This window comes from Epinephelus moara, chromosome 9 (assembly GCF_006386435.1).
Source record: "Epinephelus moara isolate mb chromosome 9, YSFRI_EMoa_1.0, whole genome shotgun sequence".
Lineage (NCBI taxonomy): Eukaryota > Metazoa > Chordata > Actinopteri > Perciformes > Serranidae > Epinephelus > Epinephelus moara.
The window spans coordinates 33,680,728-33,698,796 of record NC_065514.1 but is presented as its reverse complement, the minus strand read 5'-3'; the positions used below and the strand labels follow the sequence as shown (position 1 = coordinate 33,698,796).

Below are 18,069 nucleotides of genomic sequence, written 5' to 3'. Positions count from 1 at the left end.
TTTCAAAGTCTTCAGACATGTTGGGCTGTCCTTTGCTAAAAGACCGTAGTGCAAATGATCTTTTAGCTACTGTGGTTACTGTTGTCTCCCCGTGCGGTGCACGTGTCACGTGATGTAAACACGGGTGAGCAAAGCTCATGCTTTCGCTGGTTGCGCGCACGCGTGAGCGCGGAGCACAGAGAAGCAGTCAGAGCTACAGGCTACAGTGAGGCTAAAAGCAGAGTTCATATGACGTTTTTCAAAACAACTTTTTATGTCGCGGCTGCAGCACACTTGGATCACTACGGATGAGCATGTTGGAGATACTTTGTGGATTCAATTTTGTGTTCTTGGACGTTAGTCTGGGGGGCTGTCAGCCATTAGGTGTGCTGGCCGCTCCCCCCGCCGACCTCCGCAAGGGATGTGAGGACTCTAAAACTTCACCAGGGCCTCCATCGGCATATGGGTGAGTAGATAATGGCTGAATTTTCATTTTTGGGTGCACTATCCCTTTAAGCATTGTTTATGGAGTTAGCATCGTTTGCTGCTAGCTGCTGGCTCAGCCACCTCCATGTTGCTATCTGTGACCAGACAACTCGAATGCTCTGAATTTTGCATAGAGTCCCTTTAATCCACTTGTCTACTCTTTTTCTGTGTTTTTCTCTCCTGGTGTCCACAGGTCATATAACATCAACAAACTCGCTGAACAAGCTGTGGGGGAGGTTCTAAAAATCGGTATGTGCATATATAAATTTGAAGCCTAAAGAAACAGGTTGGTCTCCAAATATGGAATATGATTTCACTGAAAAACACCATGGCTTTTTTTTTTTTAGGAAAGTCTCAAACAGGTCTTGATATCCCACTTAGCCATGACTTCATAGAAAAGGGTGAGTTTATAATTGTCCTTTTTTGATTTTTAACCAGTACATCTGAAGACATTTTGTTTTATGTGACAATGGTATCTCTGTGCATTCAGTTACTGATGAATACAACAAGTCTCTGGTGTTCAGTCCAGATGACCGACGGTTGTTCTACAGCATCAGGGAGCCCATTGTCAACCGAGTCTTCTCCAGTAGTCGGCAGAGAGGCTTCGCCAGCAAGTCAGTGCATGTTCCTCACTCTCAAAACAAAAGCCAAATAAGAATTCACCCTGTACAGAAGCTGTAAAGCTGTCTGAATGTAATGATGCGTCTGCTGCTTCAGGGTGTCTGTCCGCTCACGGTGTTGGGATGCCTGCATGGTGGTCGATGGTGGAACTTCATTCGAGTTCAATGACGGGGCCATCGCTACAGTCAGCATGAGCGAGGAGGACCAGCTGCGGACGGTTGTTCTTGATAACTGAGAGGAGTCCAGCGTACATGACACATGACTGGTTTCTCTTAAGCCAACTGTTCAAAGGGATGTGGTCAAAGGGAAGTACCACGTTTTAGCTTTAGCCTCCACAAGTGTTGAATATTTTTATACCTGGAAGAAAGGTATCATTGTTACAATTGTTTTATGAAATGTGTGCATTTTTACAGATTAATTATTTCCAAATCAGATTTTTTTTCTTTTATTGTCCATCCCAATATCCCCAGTTTAAAACAGGTTATAAACCTCTGGGTTATAATGGCAATAATCTGTTTTGTAGATCCTGTGTCAGGCAACATTTAAAGCACATTACTATTGGCTGTCTGTCACTGCATCAAACCAACAGAGTCATTAAGCAGAGGAAGAGATGGAAGGTCAGGTAGATTGATTGATTGATTGATTATTAGGTAGAACACAATGTGATTCTGTTCTTAGAAAACAGTTGTGTAAATTTGTACCTGTTTCAGATTTGATTTTTTTGTGCTTTCACACTTACGGAGCCATCAATGAATGACTTTTGAAGGATAAGAATGATGTTGCATATTCTTTTATTGTCAGCAAATGTCTCTACTTTCTGACTACCTGTCTGTGTCACTCAGCCCAAATTCAGTGGTTTCTACTGAAGACATGTATTTTTGAAAATGGAGGGGCTCTACGCGACTTAGGAGCCTTACACATGCCATGTCTTAAACCACCTGGAAAACAGGAGGTTGGGCACTGGGAGCTACTCCTGTGTCTTTTCTATGCCAGATTTCAAGAGCGCAGTGGCAGGTTGCATCTGAAGTTGCCATGCAACCTTAACATCATTCAGCCTATTTACCTGAAATCCTGAGTGCAGAGCTGATCTTCTTCCAGGCACTGTTTGTGTGAAGGCCTATTGTCTGTAGGACAGATGTAAAGTTCTGACAGCCCTGCACTAAAATGATAATCTTCTCCATATTTATCACAGACTGATATTTCTAGAAGAAGGGAAAGATGTTTGTTGGCTGTGATTGGTTGGTCCTCATCAGGTGATGTGGTGCGTGCTGCTGCGTTCCAAAAGTTCAGCCCAGTTTATCTCAGGTCGCAGCCGTCACGGCAAGAAAAATAGTTGCTCAGCTGCGTGTGCACGCCGCTCTGGCGTTTGAACACACCTGCCACACGTCTACATTGAAAACAATGAATTTGAGGGCGCAAGAAACGCTGCATGTTTATGGCTCCTCTAAGAATTATTTTAGTCGAATAGGATGTGGCTGTTCGATACGAATATTTGACTATTCGTTCCTTTTGTTATCATATAGAGTTTAAACAGGGTTGGGGAAGGATGTCCAGGGTGACGGCAACGTTCATGTAATATAGTAAACACAGATTTCACTAAAGCCTAGATACCAAATGGCAAAATGGCACCTATTCATTCCAATGGAGCTGCTCGCCTGGTGCATATGCCAAAAAGAGGTTTTAGCTTCCGGGTTTACTTCCCGTGGTATGCAGCCTACTGAATATGTGCCTTACTGTTTCTCCCGCTGGCCCCACCTCCGAGTTCCTGCTCTGCTCATAGACTTTTGCCAGCTTGAGGAAAGTTTTACAGATATAGAGCCTCCATCAAAAATCAAATCAAATCAAAATCAAAAAGTCAAAACAGGAGAGTCATAACTGACCATTTATAATGTTGGCCTATGTGGAAAATGCTTTTTGGGTTGCAGGGGATTTTTCGCTGCAATACCATGAGTGGCCACTGGGATAAATTGGCAGCAAGACTGAAGAGCGGTCCTGGGGGCCTGAGTAAACAAACCAAGTTTGCCGTCCGAGCCAAAGCATGCTAACTATGCTGACACACTGACTGATTTGGAATGTGCAGCAACATTTTTTGGCATCACTAGATATCAAACAAAAGTCAGAGATGATCGTATTAAGGTGCTTTAAACTATAAATTCACCACTTAGAAACAGAAGGCGGAAGATAACTTAACATCTGAGCCTGACTGGGCAAAGCCCCTCACTTCTGACAGCTGCCTCCTTCCACTCAGCCTCACCCTGGGTCTGGGTCTGCAGCTGCCTGTACCCTTCGCAGACATCCTCAGTGAGCAGACAGTACAACTAGATGGATTGTAATGATTTAACCCCAGAGAGCAGCGTGAAAGCGAGGAGCGCTCACTCTGCAGCTACACTGACTGACAATGATGATTGGAATCTTTTTTAGAATTTGGGAGCAGCCTCAGAGAACAGCTCACAAATATACAATTTCATTTAAAAAAAAAGGCCCAGTAATATCCTAAAACAGCTGATCACTTGTTTTTTCATAAAGGTTACTCAAACAGGAGGAAATAGTGCATTTGTCAGGGACTGTTTTCAGGGGTGGATGAATCCACATTTGGTGCCCTCCTGAGTATTTGAGGGGCAGCAGGACAGTGAGTCCAAATAAACTACAGTGAGTGTGTTCATGGTGATGAAGAGACATGTCATCCAGTGCAACAGTGTAACTCACTGATGTCTTTTAATAGTTTCAGGCTCTCTGGCACAGAGTGAGAAGATATATCAGGGTGTAATGCACACACAGTACATGTTAGAAGATACTGTCACTGTTGCTTTGGGTCTGCACATAAGAAAAATATGGAATATTATATGGTGAATTAAAAACACAGGCTGTTATGGCTTGTTTGTTGAATTAAGATATTTTTGGAACAGAGTATATTTTTTTCTAGCTGGTTGAGCCATTTGAGCTGAGAATTAAGTCAGAGGGGAAAAACGTAAGTGCACTAAAAATAGAACTCCATGCTTAAAAGAGCATTTTGCTCCATGTTTTAGGTCAAAAGTATGTCTTCTAACCTCTCACAATACCACAAATCTAGCAATATTTTGCATGTGCCTGAGGCAAACATGCTAAAAATTTCCACAACAAAAAATACAATGTAAACTTTATTGGGTAGAAAGTGGTACAAACAAATGATTTTTATCCTGTAAAGCTACCTGACACTAAATGCTTGAACAGTGAACATTAAAATATACACAGTCTGACCAACACGGTAGTATGGTTGTAACAATTTAAAATATTAAATCAAAATCTAGTTGGTCTCTTGTATACACTTGTAATTCCACTTGATTGGTAAAATATTGTTGGTGCACCTTGTAACACCTATCTGCCCTGGACTCTGAACCAGAAGGTGTTCTTCTTAAGGACTAGTTTACAAAACAACCAGGAAATTGTAATATGCAGCGTGCCAAAGGCAGGGGTCCTTATCAATATAATGTGTCAGTATGTTAGGATGTGCTGTTTTACAATCAGATAAAGTGATAAGAAAAAGAAATGCTTGTGTGTGCTTATTTAAAGTTATTACTGCCTGTTTGTCATCTGTAGTAGATGTATTACTGGTGCATTGTTAAAGGGATAGTTCAGTTTTTTTGAAGTGGGGTTGTATGGTGTACTTATCCATAGAGAGTATATTACATACAGTAGATGACGGTCAGCACGCCCCCAGTTTGGAGAAGCTAATTTGAGTCCATAATGGAAGCTAAGCAATCTACTCCTGGGGGGGGGCAGCAATAAAACATATATAGCCACCTTAAAAAAAGCAGTATCTGGTTAAGTGCGCGCTGTATTGAGAGTACTTTCACTGCTATAATGTCGGACAGTGATTTCCAACTGGAAAATGAGGTTGTTAAATTGCTCTCTTCAAAGCCAGACTGGGCTTTTAGAGAAAAACAGAGAACACAGGTCACAGATCAACTCTATCATGGTGGAGACAGTGGAGTCTGTGCTTAAACCATCCATACAAACATTTTACGCACTCTGTGCTTAAACCATCCATACAAACATTTTACGCACAAATCTGGGATTCATCAATATTTGCTTCCCTGAATTTGTTTATACTTTGTGAACCAATTTAGAACTGCCACAGACCAAGCATAGGCACAAATGATAAAGGCCTGGCTGTCTTCAGAAAACGTTAACACACACACACACCTTTGAACTAAATGCATAGAATGTTAGAACTACATTCATTGAAAAAAAGGCTTTAATAGACAATATTTAAAACTTTTAATTTACTAATGCATGCACTAATTTCATACCCTTTCATCCTCATCAATTATTGTCAGAGTTTAAATATTTGACTATAAAAGCTGAGTGTCCCTGCCCTAACTTACAGTGGAATATGTGAGAATGCCTTCTATGATATTCAGAAGTTTTGGTTTTCATTGTTTTTCATTAAACCTGTCTGTAACGATAGCTACTCCCATCAATTTTAGTATTACCATGAAATAATAATAATAATAATTATTATTATTATTATTAACAGGAATCAGTATTTTGATTTACATCCAAGCAGGTGTTGAGACGTCATATCTGATCTTGCTGGAAGACACTGCAGTCTGTGCCTTCAGGAGAGAGCACATCTTCAGAGACTGACACAACATGTTTATAGAGAGTGATGAACAGCTTATCAGTTGTTTCCGACTGCGGAGACGCTCACACACACTCACTGACGATCTGACTCTAGTGTGTGTAGCCTTAATATGTGCATCTCCATGATACCTTCTGGGCAAACGTATTTCCTAATATAGAGAAATGGGGGCGTGGCAGTATGCTATTACCTGTCAATTTAAACAAATTGGCTGGTGCACATGTGTCATGAATCTAATGGTTATTTATGTGTGCATCTATTTCATGTGCAGGGTAAGAAACATTTCTACGCATGTTAGTGAATGAGGCCCAATGTTTTTGTAATTCGAGTGCACCCACCCTTTAATTTTCACTATAGACACCCTTTTAGAAATGAATTCAGTCAAAATGATGCAGGATGCTTCAAATATGAAGCTGTCCACAAATTGCCTAATGTTACAGCAGGGGGTGTAGGGCATTTAGGATTGTGGGCCATTCACAGAAACATATGAAGAGTCACAGGCCAAACAATAGTAAATGCATCATTTTCAATCATTTACATGGCAAGAAAATCAGTGTTTCTAAACTAATAAAAGCCCATTTGCCAAGGAAAATTCATTTTGCATGAAAATTACTACACAACACTACTAAGCAGTGTAACATTAGACATAACAGTGGTTAACTGGTGTGCCAACATGTGAAAGTATTTCTCTTCTCCTCTTCTTTTCAGGTCCACCGCCATATTTACTGACTTAAATGTTTTTATCAACTAGTAATCAATCATTGAAGGTAGAGTGTCGCCATGTAGTGTTCAAATTAAGAAGTGCAATAGCAGGGTTTGCTAATAGTAGCCTCGGTGTTCAAGACGACACGGACATCCTGGTTTAACTGGGCTGTGCAATTTACGTACAGTGCAGTTTATTAGAAATATGCTTAAGTCATTTCTGAGTCTTTTTTCAAAAATTTGCCAAACGCCATTTAAAACTGCGTAGTGAGCCGCAGTTGGCCCACGAGCTGTAGTTTGGCCACCCCTGGTATATGCTGTCATATCCACCTATCTCATGTACATAAAGCAACCTGTTACATTAATAATTCCATATTTATTCCAGCACCATTTGCACACCGTTCCATTGCACTATTATATCACTGTGTTATATTATTTATTTATGTATGTATTTTATTATCCCCTGTGTTTATTTCTTCTTTTGCCTTTCATTTATTTTGAACATTTATTAGGTAACATCTTTCAACACTGAAGATGTTACCTATCCATCTGAGGAGAAAATAAAGTTATATCATATTCCAAGGAGGTGAACCCTTTTCAAAAAACTACTTTTTTGTAGCATTTGGGTGACTGGGTCAGGACCTTTGGGTGATTGGGACAACACATCTTATCATTGATTTATGCTAGTGTAAGCATATTTATTGCACAATTTATTTCATACTTTGATATAATGTCATATGCACACTTTTCTTTTCCTGGTCATCATTATGAATAAGACCCCATGTAGCCTACATTTCTGTTTTTCCTCACTGTTACACCCCCCTCCCTTCCACATTCTTCCTTAATTCTCTGCCACCAAATTTCATTGAACACATTTAACTGTTTAAAAAATCCTATTATCCTAATATTTCTATGGTTGATTGTTCTGCACACACAAAGAGATTGGGAAGCACTAATCTAGAGCTTACAGAGCATACACAATGGTTCTCTATTGCAAGGCTGATCATTTTCTGTATTAGCAAGATATATAACAGTTAGTGTTGTTAATAGATGTTTCTACAAGTCTTAATGTTACTCGAATAATTTAAAGATAATTAATTAATCAATTCTATTGCACTTTAAATCTTTTTCAGTCATTTATTTTAGAGGGACTCAACGTCCCTGCAGTGCATCCAGTGTTACCTCGAAAGGACAGCTGGAGAGAAATGGTCGTCTGTGTTTCAGTCCACTGGGTAAGTATCTTAACTTACAAAAATAGCAACACATCCACATGGATGGACCGATCCAGCTGAAGGGGTGGGGAGGTGACGTCAACTGGTATGGCTGCACCTTGTTTACAGTATACCTTACAGTTTAGGTATGCTGACAATTTTGGGGCCTTGTAACTCTTAATCCATGTGTAGGCAACCTGTGGCTTCAGAGTCAGATGTGGCTCCCTGTCCCTTTGACAGAAAATTATATGGAATGACCGTTATTTATTTTTTTTACATTTTAATTTTCATTTATTGTTGTAGACCATAAGTGATTCTTACATTCTTCAGCTTTAAAAATGCATAGCCTATACACCGATTAAAAAAAAAAAAAGTTTTAACACTTTGCCAACTAAAATGTGCGTCATACATCTGTGGACTGGCACCTTTTTATCTCAACACATCACTAACAAAAGCTACAGTATACTTGAGTCTCCCTAGCTAGGCCAGTAGTGGATTTCTAATCCAAAAAGGGAAAAGTCTCAAATGAAAATAGAGAGTTTAATAGTGTGTGGACAAATTTGTTTGCTTTCATCAACAATGCTGCAAAGTTAAAGTTCTAAATAATCAAATATAGCCCACTGCACAGTAGCTACCTTGGGCTAAAACAAATTAATGAATGCTCATTTAGATCTGTTAGTAATGTTGATAGGCTAAATTCGATTTAAAAGGCTGTGTTACCTTTATTATGAGGCTCAAATAGGTTTTGTGGCTACAGACAGATTATTTTTTCCTTTTTGGCCAAAAATGGCCCTTTTGATAGTAAAGGTTGCAGGTCTTTGTTTTTTTTTCTGTACATTTTTTCCCCCCAATGTTGTGGGTGGTGGCCTTGCGGCACACAAGGTGGGCTGGCTCACCTGGCATTTGCCAGAATTGCCCTATGGCCGGTTCTAGCCTGTCTCCCGTTAATCATCCCATGATCTGGTGACCCTTTGGAAGGCCCAGACCCCCTTGTTGAAAGCCACGGGATGAAACTACCCAACTGTATAGATTAGTTTAATTAGCTCCACGTCAAGCAGCTACAACAGTAAAACGCTGCTTTGATGCATCAGTATCAATATTATCATTATCAATATTTATCAGTTACAGGGGACATGTTACTGCAGAACCAGTACTTTTACCACTGATACCTCGTATACTTTACTTGTACTGTTCTTTTAATTAAGCAGGACTTTTATGTATAACGGAACATGTTTTACATTGTTGTATTTTTACTTAATGTCTCAGAGTACTTTTTGTACACACCACGTGTGTCATCACAGGAATTTAATCTACACACATCAGTTTTGTGTATGTATACATAGATGTACAGTATAAAGATATGTGTGTACTGAATATGTACATATACACATAGTATGTGCCTGCACAAACACTGATGAAGAGCATGATGTGAGATTTCTTGTCAGACTATTACTCCCAAGGTCACAAATTAACTTTCGTGCTCAACTTTGATATGTTGTGTCAGTGTGACAACAGCTGGGGTTCATGAAAACAGGCTCAGACAGTTTGTGTATTCAGTGGTTTACTTGTTAAGACCCAGAAGGGAAAATAAAACAGTTCACAAGTTAAAACTCATGTTCCATTAAAGTTCAGTCTGTATGACATTTGAATGAAATGGTAATAAAAGAGCACTGGACATACTGCACATCTACAATGACACATGTACTGTGACATAATGAGCTTATCATCAAAGAAACTACTGTCCAGCTGGAGAGAAGACAACAGCCTGGTGACGTTATTACAGTAGAAAACAGCGACATAGTGAAGGCCTGCATACAAATATACATCTGTTCAACAGGAATTTTGACTGCTTGGAAATTCAATATCCAGATACATCATTTCACATTAAAACATCTTCAATCATTAAAATCACCTGTTCTCTCATTATTACAGCAGAGAACAAGACACTTGTGACATCAGCATTATTCAGATGTCTGAAGAATCAACTGTCCCAAATATCCAAATACTTACAGACATCTAATAGAGGTCAACATTTCAATTGAGTCTTTAAAACCATGTTTCCCTTACAAAATATTTTAAATAACACATTATTAGAACCTCAAACAGATTCAAAAACTCATTCAACATCTGTGTGAACATATTCCAACAAGAACTGGATTACACATTCAAATCTGACTTTCCTAAATAAAGTATTACAATTCTCTACAAGCTTGCACGTTCAGTACTTAAAGGCTTGGTCCAGTATTTGACCTTTAGTACCATTAATGCCAGGCAACACTAAAAACATGAGTAGCAGCAACAAACACTGAAAGATGGTGGCATCACTGCACAAAGGGCTGGACTTCCTGTACTGTACCCATGTTGGAATACTGCAGGATCAAACACTCCATAACATAAACTTACTCAGCTTAAGAACACGATGGAAGTGTGGTGGTTACAGTCTGAACCTCAGCCGACACTTCCTGTTCCACATGAGGCAGCTGACGGGCCTGGTGTCGGGCGTGGGCCGGGCAATGTTGGAGAAAGGCATGTGGTTGATGCTGATGCGAGGCATCTCCTTCTTCAGAGAGGATAGGTGGCTGCCGTTTACTATGCCAAACACGTCCAGCACGCTCAGCAGGGGGAACGTCTGCCCCAGGTCACTGGAAATATGACAAGTTAGATTTTGGACTTCTAAACTCAGTTACTACTCAAAAGCAGGGAGGGCAGCAGGGGAACTTACGTGAGAGCAGCGAGGTGGATGTGGTAGCAGCGACTCAGGGACAGATGCACTAGATCCTTCAGCTGACTGAGGACGGGGAAGCTGTCGGCCATCAGTAGAGTGCTGTCACTGTAGCACAGAGAAACCAGCTTGTTGGAAAACATGCATATTTACACATCCAGCACTCACAGAGCAATATTAGCATTAGTTGGTGTTAAGTGCTGAATAGTCTCGCTCACCAGACCTTTCTCAAGAAAAGAAAGGTCTGGCTGGGCCGACTCTCACTTTAAGATTGGAGAAAAAAATACCCCGGCTGCTTGTATTTCTTTCAACCAATCACAACCGTTCTGGGCGGTGCCACAGCAACGGTGTGCTTGCAAAAATATTGCCAGGAGGAAACAGGTTTTGGTGTAACACGCCCACAAAAATATCGCCTACAGGACGCGAACCATGGCAGAAAAATGGCTACATCCCCGCAAGATCAAACACCGCAAAAGTTAGTAAAGGACGTGTTGAAAACTGCAACCGGAGGTGGTAGGGCGGGACTTCAGCGGGTGGCTCGTTCCGCCCAATGAGAGGCTGATCTATGCAGCGAACTTCTGCCCACTCAGACTATGTGCTGAACAGGAAGTGTGCCGTCAGCTGTTAGTCAGAGCTTTCAGTGCTGCTGCCACACCAGGAAAAAAAACAAAACATTTTTTACTGTCAGGTAATAACATGAAAAGTTTCTTGCTCTAAGATGTTTTACAAGATATTTTCATGCTATAACAGCTTTTTCCTGTAGAAAAAAAAGAGACACTTTTCTTGTTACAACAACATACCGCTTAGCTTTTAAAACAGGAAATATGGCTCATCTACGCGACGTGACTAAGCGCTACTGCCGGCTTGAGCAGAGAAATGGCCAGATTTTGCTGTTATTGAGCATGGTGAATGATAAGTATACATACCGCAGGCCTACACTAAGAAGCATTTTAACAATTCTGTCAAACTCAGCAGGGAAAGGCGGCAGAAAAAGCTTTAACAATAAATGTTTCTTGTTAGAACGTGAATAACAACTTGTTATGACACAAAACTTTTCATATTTTTACCTGATTCTGATCTTTTTTTTTGGTGGGGAATGACAGCAGTGCACTTCTGTAATTTTGATTTCAGAGCGAGTCAATATATTAAACAACTTTAAGCCTATGTCACATTAGGTATGCATATGATTAACGCTCTTCAGAATGATCACCAAGAGTTTAGTGGACTCCCTCACAAAAAGAAAATTCAAATACCATGGCAGCGTGCCAATATCTAGGAATTATGGCCTTTGATATATGATTGTATTCATATAAATGTTGATCAGGAAGTTTCTTACTGCCCGTGCTTTTTTGTGCTACATCCTCCCACACTAAAAGATAAAATATAATTATTTCATTTCTAATATCAATACACTTGCATTATATTTAAAAAACATGGCACACCATACAAACCATCCCTTGTCAATGAGGAACAAGATCTTACCTTAAATCTAGCGCTGTAATATGAGGGCATCTCGTCACCAGCACCTTCACATCTGTAAAGAGACACATGATACTGTCATCTCACGTCTTTTTGTCTGCAGCAAAGTGAACACTAGAAGTTTATACTGCATCATCAAGTCCTCAAAATGATCTCAATTTGATACTTTGGCAGTGGGCAAGCAAAACAGTCAGCCTAATGGAATCCAACAACAGCAGGACAGGTGACACACTGATCAGAGTGAGACACCTTTTAATATAAAGAATCGTTTGTACTTTCAGGTGGGATGGATCATTAATGTTGTTGTAAGCTACTGTCATTACCGTCTGTCCTGCATCTCTCTCTCTCTGTCTCATTGTGTCATACGGATTACTGTTAATTTATTATGCNATTGATTGATTGATTGATTGATTGATTGATGGTTTGAAACAGGTATATGATTGGAGAGTGTAGCAAGCAAATGGGAGCCATTATCCACTGTATTGGACCAATAAAAATTTTAATTTCTTGCTTATCGGCCAATGATATATATTTGCCAGTTATGTATGTATGCATGCATGCATCAGTGTTTGGGTGGGGTGTGTCAGGTAACATCCATATGAACGTTGGGACCCAGGGTTTCCCAGCAGAACTTTGCATCGTAACAAGATGATCAATGTCATTCACTTCACCTGTCAGTGGTTTAATGTTTTGGCTGATCAGTGTATATATGCAGACAATGCTTTGGTGGTACAGAGGTACACAAACAGGTCAACTAGTGTAGGAGTAGACTAAGGTGAGTGACACAATCTCATTATATAAAGTGCTGAAGCAAGAGAGAAGATTGGAAGCAACTTGCCATGAAGTCAAAACGTAATAACGCTTTAGATACCTATTGTCTAAAACAGCAAGGGGTGAACATAAGAGTGGCTCTATCCTGGACAAACACTCACGTTTAACCCATTACCACAATAAAGACTGAATAATGAAGTGATTTTGCACAAACATCCCTCATTTACCGTCTAGCGTGAGGTTCTCTCTGTATCCGCTGAAGTTGAGGCGAGTAACAGTGGAGCTCACATTATTAACAACACTCTTCACATGATCATTGTTGAAGTCACACCATGATATGTTCAACTGCTTTATTCTGCACAGGGAAAATAAATAAACACAGCATTAGTAAATCACAGAGATAGGGAATGGGTAGACCCAGCTGTCATCTCAAGAACAGGATTCTGACATATGAAATATAAGCGGCTGACCTTGTGCAGGATTTGAGCATGTCAGCCAGAGCGGGAGCAGAGAAGCCGGAGCAGCCGCACAGGTTGAGCTGCAGCAGGTTTGGGTTCTGGGACAGAGAGCTGAGTGAGAGACAGAGGACAAAGATAAAAAATCAAATATCCAACCGCATCGGTTACTGAGAAAAGACCACAGGGGCACACATACTCTACAGCAAACACACCAACCCCACAGTTATGGGGTTTACATGTACAGTAGCTTTTATTGCCATTTCTACAATGATAAACACAGTGCTACACAGAGGTAAGGGCTTCAGAGCTTAATTTACTTTGGGTTTTTTCGTAGGTACCAGGCTAGCAGTCTTCCTGTTTCTAGCCTTTTTGCCAAGTGAATCAAAATAAGTCCTACATTTTGGTAAGTTTAATTAAAAAAATGATTTTCCAACAGAAAATGCAAAACTTCTGCTTGTTTCAGCCTCTCCAATGTAAATGTGCTGCTTTTCTAGAGTTATATTACAGTACATAAAATTGATTAGATCATTGATTGAAATATTTATTAATCATGTTTGAATGTAAGCAACAGATTTATGGAAAAGTCAGTGATGTATGGCTGATGTCATTTAGGGCCTGTGTCAACATAGCGGGGTTTTTTCTCTCTCAGAGCTGGCGTCTTTTTTTCCAATTTTTCACAGTGAGGAGAGAGCACATACGGCTGCCTAGTGAAAAAGTGCTGTGCCCAACATCTTTTTTCAGAGTGCTACGCCTTTTTTGCACAGATGCTCAGAAAGGCACTAGTGACATCACCGGTGCCAGTGATTTTGTAAAAATAAAGCGCTGGGATGAAGTGCTTCCCAGCACCCTGCCGGCGTTTTTCTGCTTTGGAATGTGGACACGGGCCCTAAGGATTCTGAGGGGACAGAATCAGCGACATGTTTCTCACCTCTGATGGCGGCAGTTGAGATGGAGACTCACCTGATGATGGTATCTGAGAGCTGCAGACCCTCCAGACTCAGATACTCCAGCAGCCTGCAGCGACAGATGATGCTCTCCAGAGCTGAGGTGGGGATAATGGAGCTGGACAGATCCATTAGAGCTATCTGCAGAGGGCTGAACAGAGAAGACAAAGCAGTGCTGAAACATGAAAAAAAGTTTGCTTTGTAAAAAGGCAAATCAAACAAATCCAGTTTACATTCATCCAGCAAGAAAAATTACACCAGTAAATGGCCTTTAAAGGACAGATCTGTTTGACAACATAAATGAGGTTACAGCACTGATAGAACCAAACCTTTCTCTTCAGCAGAAAGCACGAACAATATGTTGGGTAGGTGTGAAGTGTTGGTCCATGCATAAAAATGAGTGTCTATCATTACTGTACATAACACCTGGCAGACACTTAGATCCAAAGAGACATATTTCAAATAATTCAAAACCTAAAGTGTGTTAGTCAGTCTCTCAATACTTTCTGACTTCTCTACCCTGTCTGACTCTCACCTCCAAGCCCACTGGCTCATACTGAGGATATAAATCTTATGTACTTTTTTCCAAGCTTGTTTTCATATATATAGCTTATTTGCTTTTGAGTTTGCAACTCAACTAGTTACTAATAGGTTCTAGTAGATCATATATGGTGCACTTTTTTATATAATAAATACAATAACGTATCTCTGTATACTTGCATGTACATACACTGACACAGAAATTCCTGCATGTACCCATATGTACGCAATATATTCAAACACCTACACATGTAGGTACCTGTATGTACCTGCACACGTGTATTTATATACATACATGTGTTTGTATTCATATTTACAATTACTTGTATGTACAATGCATGTATATACATGCATGCATGTATGTACATATACACATAAGTACACCTATCTACTTATGTTGAGGACTATTTTCAGTGGCCGATTAATTGTAATTTGGTGCTTGTGGCAGTGGGAGTGTGTGTGGGACTGTGTAAAAATAAAATACACAGTGTGCGATCATGGTAGTGAAAGAACACATCAGCAAGTGCAACAGTGTAGCTCACTGATGTGTTTTTAATAGTTTTTGGAACACAATGGAACTCTATGGCACAGAGGATGAAGACAGCTCAGGCTTTGAGACACACACAATAGATGTTCATTCACTGTTGGTTTTGGTCTGCACATGGGGTTCATTCACAAGAAAACTACTGACTATCACTAGACTTATCATATAAACAAGAAACTAAACTCAGCAGAAGTTGAACCCTTTACCAGCCTAAGTTGTGTAGACCACAATAAGATGTGGAGTGAGTGTAACCAGCTGCTGGACTCACCCTGTGCCCGTGAAGTGCATCTCTTCCACGAAGGAGCGAGGACAGCGCAGCATGCGGACTCCGTACTTCAGCACCTGCTGCAGGGCTGGACCCATGTGGGTCAAACCCTCCAGATCTACGCTGTGCCACAGAGACTCATCAAACCTGACACACACACACACCAGCTTACCACAGAAAGCCAAAAGCAACCCATTCACTGAAGTGCATGTAAACACACTTTATTTTATTCAAAAGTACATGCCCCCTGCACTGCACTATCAGTGCTTATAACTTGGTGCAGATGATGGCAGGAAACATCAGATTGATAGTAATTTGTTTCTCCCTTGGCTTCATCAGGTCTGCAAACCTGATGAAGCCAAGGGAGAAACACATTTGTAACGTTTGATATGAAGATTAATTTTAAGAAGAAGCAATTCAGCCCTCTGGTATGCAGTGCATCTACTTATTTACACTTTATTTTATGTTTTCCAGAATGTGTCTGGTTAACAAATGGAGATGTGAATATGAGAATGGGGGCTGTTTATTTACATTTTTCAGCAAGCACTTCCTCTTAGTCACCGAGTTCCCTAAATAACCAACTTGAAGAAAAAGAACAGATAAATGAAAATATTGTGGGTTAAAGCTCTGTGCTAGTCAATAATCTGTGGAACTGCAACTGCATTAAGAATGAAAGTGACGGGGTGAAACTGGGTGCACTTGTAACATGAATTGGAGGGTGTTTTAATCAGCACAAAGCTGAGAAGGAAAAAAAAATATTACTCCTCTGTCACCCTCTGAAAATAACTTATGCATTCGAATGATTAGAGACTCACGCTAAGCGATGCCAGCGCTTGCACACCACAGACATCCTGAGGAGGTCCTGCAGAGGGATATAGAAGAGGATCCTGAGAAGCAGCTCATCAGGTAGGTGGTCCCATGAAATGCCTGCTGAGGGAAATATATGAAAAAGAGCAAAGTATGAGTTTATCACAGCTACAAACAATACACTGCAGCTGATTGAAGGTGGTCAGAAAAGAGGTTTCCTACATGACAGGCATTCTTTTTTCCTCCTAGATCTCCTGGCCAGGACAAACTGGTTGCTGCCATTCTCTTTGCCCTTGCCGATGAGCCTTTGGTGCTTGTGGCGGGGTGACAACTGCTGGATGAGCTCTGTTGGGGTGCACTCAGTGTCCAGGCCCTCACTGAGGCAGTCTCTGGACTTACGTTTATTCATCCTGTGGGACAACATGGAGCCCTGAGGACCCAGGCAGGGCAGGTCCTGCAGTGGCATGCTGGTATGGAAGGAGAAACTAATCAAACGTTTATTCAAAATGCTGGATACATAACACTTAGTGTTTTTTTTTTTTTTTTTTTACAGCAACATCTAAAATAATATTTCGTTCGCGACGTGTGGCTTCCCCCAGACAACCTCTCTCTGCCCGCCATATTGATGCTACTACCAGCGCTGTGACCGCGCAAATTTTAACTGTAAAAGTAAACGCAAATACTTTGTCACCTCTTTTCCAGTCGTTATGTGCGTGTAGTTATACTGGAATATCATTCTAATATTGCGTAGCTAGTTTAGTTTATTAAACCAGGAAGAAAGCATAGACAAACCTGAACCTGTACGGAGGCCTGGCTGACATGAAAGCGCGGTATCGACTGATATTAGCTTCAGTTTTGAACTACAGCTCTCCAAACATGGCGATTCACAAACACACTTATACACGACTAATGTTACAGTATTGAAACTCACAAATAATGTGTTGAGAGATAAGTGGTATTCCTTAAATTTGAACACAGTCGGAGTAGCTTACCAGGTAACTAACGTTAGTGTTGGATCATTTCCACATGGATGACACGCTAAAAGCTAACTAATGGTGTCTTTCGTGCGAATACTTTACATTAACAAAGTGTAAAAACATTCGTAACCATACCTGTGTTTCGCCATCTCCTCTGGTTCAGACCTAACTGTGTATAGAGAGAGTTTCACATAAGGACGCTGGCTGTTTTCACTGCAGCCCTCCAACGAGACTCTTTAAACTCACCGCCGGGAACAGCAGGGCGCCCTGTAGTCACACGTCACCGACGTGTCTGCGCCGTACGTCTTACGTCATACGTTTCACTCAGTGGGCCATGAGGCGTTCATGTCATGCATGTTATACCGACTTTCCATAGTTATGATGCCAGCTGCATTTTTTTGGGCCTCCAAATTTAATCTCCTAAGACTCGAGCTTTCGTTTCAAATGAGTTTTTAATTTCTCCTCGTCATTTGGGGATAAGTAGGATCTGATAAATATAAAAAACTAAATATTGTCCTTAAAAAGTAAGCCGTTTTTGAGTGATGTTCTCAAATTGGGACATTGGGTTCATTTTTAATAGTCACAAGTGTGTAATATTATGAAACTGATTATTTTAAAGCCTAAACAAAATTACAAACAGTGCAACATTTTTTCAGTGTTTTGTAACCCTATAGCTCAGGGGTCACTGGTTGAGTCTACAACTGTTCAGAACTGTTCATTTCAGTACTTGAACATGGCTGTGCAAAAGCAAAATTGCAAATAATGCACCATATCTAAAAGCCCTAGGCTTTGCTCATTTTGTAACTGTATGAATTTTCCCTTCTCCAAGCTGGGAATGTCCTATTTGTTTGTAGGTCAAACCTAACACACCCACCTGGCCTGTAAGCAATTCGGCCCTCTTGTGTGTGGTGCATCTACATATTTACACTTTATTTTATCTTT

At 40.5% G+C, this 18,069-nt stretch overlaps 2 protein-coding genes across 4 annotated transcripts in view; one reads left to right on the top strand and one right to left on the bottom strand.

The window, feature by feature from the left end:
- nadk2 (NAD kinase 2, mitochondrial) overlaps positions 1 to 5,010 on the top strand; it is a 17,584-nt gene extending 12,574 nt beyond the window's left edge. For both annotated transcript variants that reach the window (XM_050052754.1, XM_050052753.1), the window contains exons 9-12: positions 659 to 714; positions 813 to 866; positions 956 to 1,079; positions 1,183 to 5,010. In XM_050052754.1, coding sequence (XP_049908711.1) covers positions 659 to 714; positions 813 to 866; positions 956 to 1,079; positions 1,183 to 1,321 — 373 coding nt within the window. In that variant the 3' untranslated portion in view covers positions 1,322 to 5,010. The remainder of the gene's footprint in view (positions 1 to 658; positions 715 to 812; positions 867 to 955; positions 1,080 to 1,182) is intronic.
- A 4,154-nt stretch (positions 5,011 to 9,164) lies between these two features.
- skp2 (S-phase kinase-associated protein 2, E3 ubiquitin protein ligase) lies at positions 9,165 to 17,411 on the bottom strand. 2 transcript variants are annotated; one of them, XM_050053678.1, is made up of 10 exons: positions 17,263 to 17,411; positions 16,373 to 16,617; positions 16,159 to 16,273; positions 15,347 to 15,490; positions 14,011 to 14,145; positions 13,063 to 13,161; positions 12,820 to 12,947; positions 11,825 to 11,876; positions 10,343 to 10,450; positions 9,165 to 10,262 (listed from the first exon to the last, which is right to left on the bottom strand). In XM_050053678.1, exons 1-10 carry the CDS (start codon positions 17,274 to 17,276, stop codon positions 10,055 to 10,057), a joined length of 1,248 nt encoding a protein of 415 aa, XP_049909635.1. In that variant the 5' UTR covers positions 17,277 to 17,411; the 3' UTR covers positions 9,165 to 10,054. The 2 variants fall into 2 exon arrangements, with proteins under 2 accessions (XP_049909635.1, XP_049909636.1); XM_050053679.1 differs by having other exon boundaries at positions 16,159 to 16,270.
- Between the last annotated feature and the right edge of the window lie 658 nt (positions 17,412 to 18,069).

Coding starts and splice junctions, on each gene's coding strand:
- skp2 (XM_050053678.1), bottom strand. Junction 14,146..15,346: donor ATGCACTTCACGGGCACAGG/GTGAGTCCAGCA, acceptor TTCTCTGTTCAG/CCCTCTGCAGATAGCTCTAA. Junction 10,263..10,342: donor ATCCACCTCGCTGCTCTCAC/GTAAGTTCCCCT, acceptor TCATATTTCCAG/TGACCTGGGGCAGACGTTCC.